The sequence below is a fragment of the Nannospalax galili genome, unplaced genomic scaffold (genome assembly GCF_000622305.1).
Source record: "Nannospalax galili isolate Female #2095 unplaced genomic scaffold, S.galili_v1.0 scaffold983, whole genome shotgun sequence".
Taxonomy (NCBI): Eukaryota; Metazoa; Chordata; class Mammalia; order Rodentia; family Spalacidae; genus Nannospalax; species Nannospalax galili.
The window spans coordinates 404,576-413,592 of NW_008350255.1; the positions used below are offsets into that span (position 1 = coordinate 404,576).

The following is a 9,017-nucleotide window of genomic DNA, read 5'->3' on the forward strand; positions in this document are numbered from 1 at the left end:
ATAAGGTATTTTGATCAAATCCATGCCCACTCATTGAGGGAATATTTTCAAGGGGCATACAAAGCTCAGATTTGGGGGTACAGAGGGAAACTTTTCTCTAAAAGTTGATTCTTAGACTGAGACACAAATTTGAATAGCAGGGGAAAAGGGGAATGAGGAGGACAAGCATTACTGGTAGGAGGATCAGCATGTGCAAAGGTTCAGAGGTAAGAGTATGATCTGGATTAGGAACTGAAAGCAATTCAGAATGACCAGAGCATGCAAGAGGTAAGAGCCTGCCGGGAAGGGTCTCATAAACTGGGCTGCAGAGTTGAGTGCAATTGTTAAGTGACTGACTGTGATGTTTTAGGTAGGAGTGTGACAGCTTTGAAAAGTTCCCTGGTTGCTGGGTAGAGGATGGTTTAAGTGGGGAGACCAATGGTATGAGCAGGAAAATGGAACTTCTGCACTGCGGAAGGAGATTAGTGGTGGATTCCACAGATGGCTTGGGGAGGTGGAACTCGCCAGCCTTGTAGTTTTCTGGCTGCAAGGGGAGGGTAGAGAGGAGTCAAGGATGACTCAGGTTTCTGACTTGAGCAACTGGGAAGATGATGGTGCTGTATTTGGCTATGAATGCAGGGGAGGAACAGGTTTGGGGACGATGACTGACACATTCAAGTTTGGGCCTGTTCAATGGCTGTTCCCACACTTTGGAAGCAGAACTTTACAATTTCAATTCTGGCTTCTCAATTCCTGGCAGTGGGATTCTAGGCAAGAAAAATATTCTTTTACGTACTTCAGATTCATCATTTTATAAAATAGACATAAGAATGTCAGTTTTCCAGGAATGATGCATGTCATTCCGGCAGAGGTGGAGGCAGGGGGATCACATGTTCATAGTGAGTTCCAGGCAGCCTAACCTATATACAAAGATCCTGCTTCAAAAATAAATAAATAAATAAAATAAATAAAAATAAAAAATAACCAAGGGGCTGGGGGTGTAATGACTCAGTGGTAGAATGTCTGTCTAGCATGTACAAGGTCCTGGGTTTGGTCCCCAGCTCTGCCAGAATAAGAAAGAGGAAGAAAAATAATTATCAGTTGCACGGGCCATTCACGTACAAGTTATGTCTTACACAAAACACTTAGAACCAACAGTGCTTGGGGTTTCAGGTTTGTTTTCAGATCTGGGGATATTTGCAGGTACATAATGAGGTAGCCTGGGAATGGAGCTCAAACCTGAATATGAAATTCATTATGTTTCTTACATAACTTTCACGCAGCATCTGAAGGTAATTTTACATGGCTGATTAATAATTTTATGCATGAAACCAAGTTTATGGTATAGAATTTTCCACTTGAGGGGTTATTTCAGCATCCAAAATGTTTGAGATTTTAAGATATTTTGGATGTGGGGTTTTTTGACTAGCTCAGCTATAACCTGTTTAGAAAGATACTTGGGACGTGGAATAAACACTGGCATTTGTATCAATGTTACCTAAATAGGAGGGTCTAGTAGAGCCCATGTGTACTCAAAAATGGAAAATGGAGCTGGGCACGTAGCTCAGTTGTCAGAGGGCATGCCTAGCATGTATAAGGCCCTGGGTTAGATCCCTACCACCATATAAAATCAGGTGTGGTAATGCAGGCCTGTAATCCCAGTCTGTGGGAGGTAAAAGCAGGAGGATTGAAGTTCAAGGTTATTAGCTATATAGGGAGTTCAAGGCCAGCCTGGGCTATAAGAGTCTGTCTCAAAACAAAAAACAAACAAACAAAACTGAAAGCCAAACCAAAACCAAACAAAAAGCAAGAAAAGAAATGGAGATCACAGAGAGATGCAAGGAGAAGGCTGGCAGGCCGCTGCTGCTCTTCCTTCCGTCTAGACAAGTGTTGGGAAGGCCGGTGACCTCCCAAAGTGCTGAAAAAACGTCTGCTTGTGTTCAGTGGCTAACGGAAGGATAACTTCAGTAGGATCCGTTTTTCCCCCCAATCTGATATTTCAGGGTCTTCTGAGATTCCAACTCTTAGAACAGAACGCTTTTAGCATTGGAAGAAGATTCTGAGTCCTTTATAGACCTGACTCAAAAGAAAAACAGGCATTCGCAGAACCATCTCAGTCCCTTCAGACACCTACTGCCACCTCTATCTTTACAACTGTTGTTGCCGTTGAGCACCGGATATGTTCTGGCCTCTGAACATACCCAGTTCTCATCAGAAGATGAGCAGATCAACTACAATTTTAAGTGATAGGAACCATGAAGGAGAAGGGCTGGGTGTTATGAAACAGAATCTCGGGGTTGGAGACACAGCTCAGCAATCAAGAGCAATGGCTGTTCTTGCAGAAGACCCAGGTTCGAATTCCAGTACCCACATGGCGGCTAACAGCCACCCATAACTCCAGTTCCAGGGGATCTGACGCCCTCTTCTGTCCTCCATGGGCAGGGTTGGAGACACAGCTCAGCAATTAAGAGCAATGGCTGTTCTTGCAGAAGACCCAGGTTCTAATTCCAGTACCCACATGGCGGCTAACAGCCATCCATAACTCCAGTTCCAGGGGATCTGACGCCCTCTTCTGTCCTCCATGGGCACTGCATGACACTGATGCACTTACATAATGCAGGCAATACACTCATATACATGAAATAAAACTTAAAAAAAAGAAAAAGAGAGAGAAACTCATGGGGACTGAATGGAATTGAGAAGCCAGAGAGGGCATCGTAGGGGAAGCAACAGAGATGCATAGAGTGCATGTGATTCAGGTAAACACTATAGGAAGAACATTCTGGATATAGGGAAAAATGTAGGCAAAGGCCTTGGGGCAGGAAACAGCGAATCATCCTTGAAGAATTCAAAGAGAGAAGAGTGGCAGCAGGGGCGTTTGGAGAGATGAGCAGACCAAGGCTATGCCTGATCTTGGTAAGGATTCGGGTCTTTAGCCTTAGAGTAACTGGAAGCCATGGGACAGCTATGCATTGAAAAGTGTTGCCATCTGAGTTACATTTATATATATAATTTTTATTTTATTCATATGAGTGTATTGCCTGCCTGTATGTAAGTGCACCCATGTCATACAGTGCCACAGAGGTCAGAAGAGGGCATCGGATTCTCCTGGAACTGGAGTCAAGGACGGTTCCTAGCTGCCATGTGGGTGCTGGGAATCGAACCTGGGTCCTCTGCAAGAGCAGTCAATGCTCTTAACCACTGAACCATCTCTCCAGCCCCTCTGAGTTACATTTTTAAAAGACCCCTGGCTGCAGTGAAAGAAGGGAATTGTGGCAGGGACAAGAAGAGAATCAGAGTGACCACTAGTGAAGCCACTGCCTCCTCCTGGCCAGAAATGACGACGGCGGGAGGACACACACGAGCACTTTTTAGTGACAGAATCAGCCAGACAGACTGGATGCAAGAGGGCAGAGAAGGACCCTGGTTTCTAGAGGTGCCATTTACTGTTTCATTTAGCAGGTAGCGGAGGATCAATGAATGCCAAGAATTCTGGTTAGGGTAGAAATTAGGATGTCTGTGAGAGATCTAAGAGATGTCAAGTAAATAATCAGATACACAGCTGGACCCAGAAGACAGGTCCATGCCACAGATAGGAAATGGGGTACTGCATATAGATGCCAAGAATCAAGTCCCAGGAAACATTTACACACCAGGGAGTCAAAGCAGAGCTTGGGAAAGTGTGGCCAAATTCTAACTTTGTGCCCGTTTCCTTCTACAGTGGACGGAGGCTATGGCTACCTGAAGGACCCGATGTGGTGGGTTGGATTTGCCACCAGTAAGTGGTTCTTTTGCTATTAAGAACAGTTGACCCCCTCAGAGCTGGGGTGGAGATGAAGGGAGGGACAGATGGGATGGTTCTGTCTCTGGTATTGAAACTGAGAACCCAAGGCCAGCTTCTTCAGGGAAACCATGTCAGTTTAGGCATCTTACTCTCATCTCAGATCACTTTTCAATCCTAAGTGAGGTCTCTTCCATGAAGTTAAAGGTGTGGGTATAGTAACTCAGTTGATAAAGTACTTTTCTAACATGCGCAAAGCCCTGGTTTGACTCCAAGCATCACAAAAAACAGACATGATGGAACATGCCTGAAATCCCAGCACTCCAGAGATGGGAAAAGAGAAGTTCAAGGCCACCCCTCACTTACATATCAAGTTCAAGACTGACATGGAATATATCAGACCCTGTTTAAAAAAAATGATGCAGGCATATTCTTTCCGATACAAGGCACTGACATCACTGCCTCTTGGCAGCACACTTGCCTCCAGGGCCTCCTCATGGTAGACTCTGGGATCCTAAGACAGTGTTCCTATACCATGACAATTAATTGGTTGAACCACTTAGAGAACATGGCTGCTCTGCCACTTTGCCCAGATGTGTACACTCACAGATTTCCAACATTGTCGACCCACTCTCTCTGGGTATCAAAACCCAATTTTAAAATTGTATTTATTATTATTATTATTATTATTGTGTGTGCGTGTGCGTGTGTGTGTGTGTGCGTGTGTGTGTTGTGTGCACAAGTGGGGAGTGCATGTCCCTGTGAGCAAGCATGCAGAGACCTCAGGAGGACATCAGATCTCTTCCTCCATCTCTCTAGTTTTTGAGACAGGGTCTCTCACTAAATCTAAAGCTTGCCATTTTAGCTAAGCTGGCTGGCCAGTGAGTTTCCAGGATCCATGGGTCTCCATTCACCAGTGCTAGGTCCTCAGGAACACACAGCCATGTCTGGCTTTTATGTGGGTCTTGGGGATTTAAGCTCAGGTCCTCTTGCTTGCATGGGAAGTACTCTTATCCATGGAACCACCTTCCTAGCCCCAAAGCCCAATTCTTTTAGGTAGAAATTAATACTTTCTATGTATAGTCTTCCAGGTGGGTGTGGTGATCTTTATCCTGGGCAGAGCTAGTCCAGTGGCCATCTGCCTTCAAACAGGAGGTTCTGGCTGCTCTCTACAGCAAAAAGATGGAAAGGCACTTGTAGACCTGGGTGGACTGGAAGCTTGGATGGAAGAATTTTGGCTCTTTGGTAATTCAGTCTTTTCTAACCTGCTTGATAGTTTAGAATGCCCACAGTTATGCTAGGCAAAAGAAGTCCAGGGACCAAGTGGTTGGGCTGAAAAGATGTCAGCAGTTGAGAGCATTGACTGCGCCTGCAGAGGACCTGGGTTCAATTCCCAGCACCCACATGGCAGCTAACAACTGTCCATAATTCCAGTTCCAGAGAATCCGATGCCTTCTTCTGACCTCCTCAGGCATTGCATAACATGGATGCACTTACACACATGCAGTCAATAAACTCATACACATAAAAAATAAAAATAAAATATTTTTAAAAAGAAAAGGAGTCCATGGACCTAGTGGTACTCAAAGAATTCATAATTTTAACTGTTTATTTGATAACTAACTTTCTAGAAATTACCTTAAAGATGTAGACCAGAATATTGGCAGTCCATGAGACACTCTTAACTGTGTGTGAACTAGAAACTAAGGGACATGCAGAACATGATGGCTCCTCATGGTACTGTTGTCATGTCACTTCACATGTCCCTTGCCACCTTTACAGTGGGAGAATTTTCCCAAGACGGTCTGGGTCTGACCTGTCTCCTAGGAGATATGGGATCTTTCTTTCTTTCTTTCTTTCTTTCTTTCTTTCTTTCTTTCTTTCTTTCTTTCTTTCTTTCTTTCTCTCTCTCTCTCTCTCTCTCTTTCTTTCTTTCTTTCTTTCTTTCTTTCTCCTTTTCTTTTTCTTTCTTTTTTTTTCTTTTTTGAGACAGGGTCTCCCTGTAGTTCTGTAGTCCCAGATGGCCCGGAACTCAGTATGCAGACCAGGCTGACCTCTATCTCTCAGAGATCTGCCTGCCTCTGCTTCTTGAGTGTTAGGATTAAAGGCATACTCTACCATGCCCAACAAGGATGGGATGTTAAGGAGTGCTGGTCTTGGGTTCTACGTACAGTTAATACTGACTGAAATCATCTCTGCCCAGATGCGTCAGGAATGGACATGGTGCCTTGGCGTCACACTGGCCTCTTTTCTCTAATTTCCTAGTGTCTGCTGGAGAAGTTGCCAATTTTGGGGCTTATGCATTTGCACCTGCAACAGTCGTCACACCGCTGGGAGCACTAAGCGTCCTCATAAGGTTATTGTCCCCTCTTAAGCATCTCTGGCTCTTTCCTGTTTTCAATTTATTAAGACCTGGAATTACCAAAGTGGGAATAACTACCTCTTGGTATTTAGGCACCCAGGCCAGTCCCAGCTCTGGAAAGAGGCAGTGTGCTGTTCAGAGCACCTGGCCCTGGGATTGATGGCTGCCACTGACTTCAGTGTCCCCTCAGTGGATTAGGAACATGAACCCTAGATCAAACTACCCAAGTATTTTTTGTTTGTTTTCGATTGTGTATACATACAGGTGAGTGTGTACAGGTGTGCATACAGATGCACACGCACATGTGTGAGCTGCCCATGGAGGTGAGAGGTCAGGCTTAGGTATCTTTCTTAATTACTTTCCACCTTATTGTTTATAGTCAGTGTCTCTCACTAAACCTGGAGCTCACCAGCTAGCTAGGCTGGGGGCTTATGAGTCTCAGGGATCCTCATGTCTCTGCCTCCTTGTATGCCCTGCCTGTGTAAAGGCAGCCAGTCTCTCAAATAAGATATTGTAGGTAAAATAGTTTGAGCATTTTTATAGCAGAGATAGGAGACAGACAGGGAACTGAACTTAGACCTCAATGCCCTCCTTCTGACACCTTGAGCCAAGGCTTAGATTTTTTTTAACTACTTAAAAAATATTTTATTTTTAGCTGGGCGTGGTGGCGCATGCCTTTAATCCCAGCACTCAGAAGGCAGAGGCAGGCGGATCTCTGTGAGATCAAGGCCAGCCTGGTCTACATAGTGAGTTCCAGGACAGCTGGGGCTACAGGGAGACCCTGTCTCAAAAAGACTAAAAAAAAAAAAAAAATTATTTTTTTTATTTTTATTTTATGTGTATGCTTGTATTGCCTGAATGTATGTAAGTGCACCCATGTCATGCAATGCCCAAGGAAGACAGAAGAAGACATCTAATTCCCTGGAGCTGGAGTTATGGGCGGTTGTTAGCCACTATGTGGGTGCTGGGATTCAAACTTGTGCTTCTGCAAGAACAGCCAGTGCTCTTAACTGTTGAGCTATCTCTACAGTCCTTATTTTTTATTTTTATGTGTATGTGTGTTTTGCCTACGTGTTTGTTAAGTATATGTGTGTGTGCAATACGTGCAGAGGCCCAAAAAGGGTATCAGATGCCCTGGAACTGGAGTTACCTGCAGTTGTTAACTGCCATGTGGGCTCTGGGAACTGAACCCTGGTCTTCTGCAAGAGTAGACAGTGCTCTTAACTGCTGAGCCATCTCTCCAGTCCATTGGCCAAGATTTTGAAGCTAAATGTGTTTCAGGGCAGTCAACAGATTTTTTACCAATACTAAGAGAAGCTTGCTCAGTGCTTACCCCCAGCTTGCCCAGCTCCCTACCTAGGGGCTCAGAAGGAAATAGGATTCATATAAGGAACTAGAGAACTCTTGCCCAGTAAATGAAGACTCAGGGAAGTGACCTTCTCTTTAATGAGATGTGGAAGAAAACCCATTAGCTTTATAAAATCAACCTTGAGCTCAAACCCTGCCCTGCCACTTACCAGTAAAATGATTTTGTTGAGATTTTTGAGTTTTATGGGCCCAGTTTTCTCATCTATAAAATGGGAACAGTAGATTTAACTTCCCAGAGTTGTTAGATGTTAACAAGATAATAAATGGAGGTTCCTGGCCCAGGACCTAGTAGGGAATCACAAACCCCAAGACACAGTATCTATAATCATCACTGTGGTTATTTGTATAGGCATAAACACATGAAAGAAAGAATAGATTTGATCTCTATGACCCAAGGACCAGAAATGGGGCAGGAAGTAGAAATTACCAGAAGGTGCTATTTTGGGTGAATACGTAGAATGAACTGCCAATGGGCTCATCTGGCTTGTAAAGGGGTGAGCTCCCTGAAGCCAGAGGTATCACAAGCCATGGCTGAAAAATGGCTCCTAGCAACACCAACAGCCAATATGTTCAGCCAGTTAGAAGTCAGAGGAGAGTAGTTCAAAGAGCTCTTTCTGCACTTTGGTTTGGGGATGATTTCCATCTCAAAAATGAAAGAAATCTGCACATATTTGTATGCCTCCAGCCACATCACAACCCCATAGAAATGCATTTCTGTTTTTGAATGCTGGGGATACGGTTCTAGGTTCTAGAAAGGCTTCCACACAGAGTAGAGTGAGTTCTTGCTCAGCCCCCATGTGTCTTTGGAAGAATAGGACAAGCATGCTTATCTCAATTGCTTTCTCCCATCCTCCTGTGCAGTGCCATCTTCTCCTCATACTGCCTGGGAGAAAGCCTGAACCTGCTGGGGAAGCTGGGCTGCGCCATCTGTGTGGCTGGCAGCACAGTGATGGTGATCCATGCCCCCAAGGAGGAGAAAGTCACTACTGTGGTAGAAATGACTTCCAAGATGAAAGACACAGGTAGGCTTCCAGCACCAGGCAGGGAAGACACTGGGGGCTGAATTGTGTAGAAGGTCTAATGGGGTTTTGACCATCTCGGTGCTGCCCCCTGGAGGGAACCACAGAAAGGAAGTTGGTGGGTGGTACCAGTGAACAAGGCTTTCTGGCTCGACAGAGATTCCATTTATTGTTCATTATATGCAAAGCACTCCTCTAAATGCATGCATATTCATTATAAAACCATTTAAACATGAATATTCATTATCTCATTACAAAACAGCCTTAAAAAGTCCTATTTTGAGGCTGGGTATGGTGGTGCATGCCTTTAAACCCAGCACTCAGGAGGCAGAGGCAGCTGGATCTCTGAGTTCAAAGCTATTCTGGTCTACATACTGAGTTCCAGGCCAGCAGGCAGAGGCAGGTGGGTCTCTGTGAGTTCAAGGCCAGCCTGGTTTACATACTGAGTTCCAGGCCAGCTGGGGCTACAGGGAGACCCTGTCTCAAAAAGAAAAAAAAAAAAAAAAGA

General features: G+C 44.7%; 1 protein-coding gene across 1 annotated transcript in view; it reads left to right on the plus strand.

Annotated features, from left to right (window-relative positions):
• The window catches only part of Nipal4 (NIPA like domain containing 4), a 17,286-nt gene that overhangs the window by 5,466 nt on the left and 2,803 nt on the right, over positions 1-9,017 (plus strand). Inside the window, exons 3-5 of the mRNA XM_008847387.3 lie at positions 3,701-3,757; positions 6,026-6,116; positions 8,352-8,512. Coding sequence (XP_008845609.1) covers positions 3,701-3,757; positions 6,026-6,116; positions 8,352-8,512 — 309 coding nt within the window. The remainder of the gene's footprint in view (positions 1-3,700; positions 3,758-6,025; positions 6,117-8,351; positions 8,513-9,017) is intronic.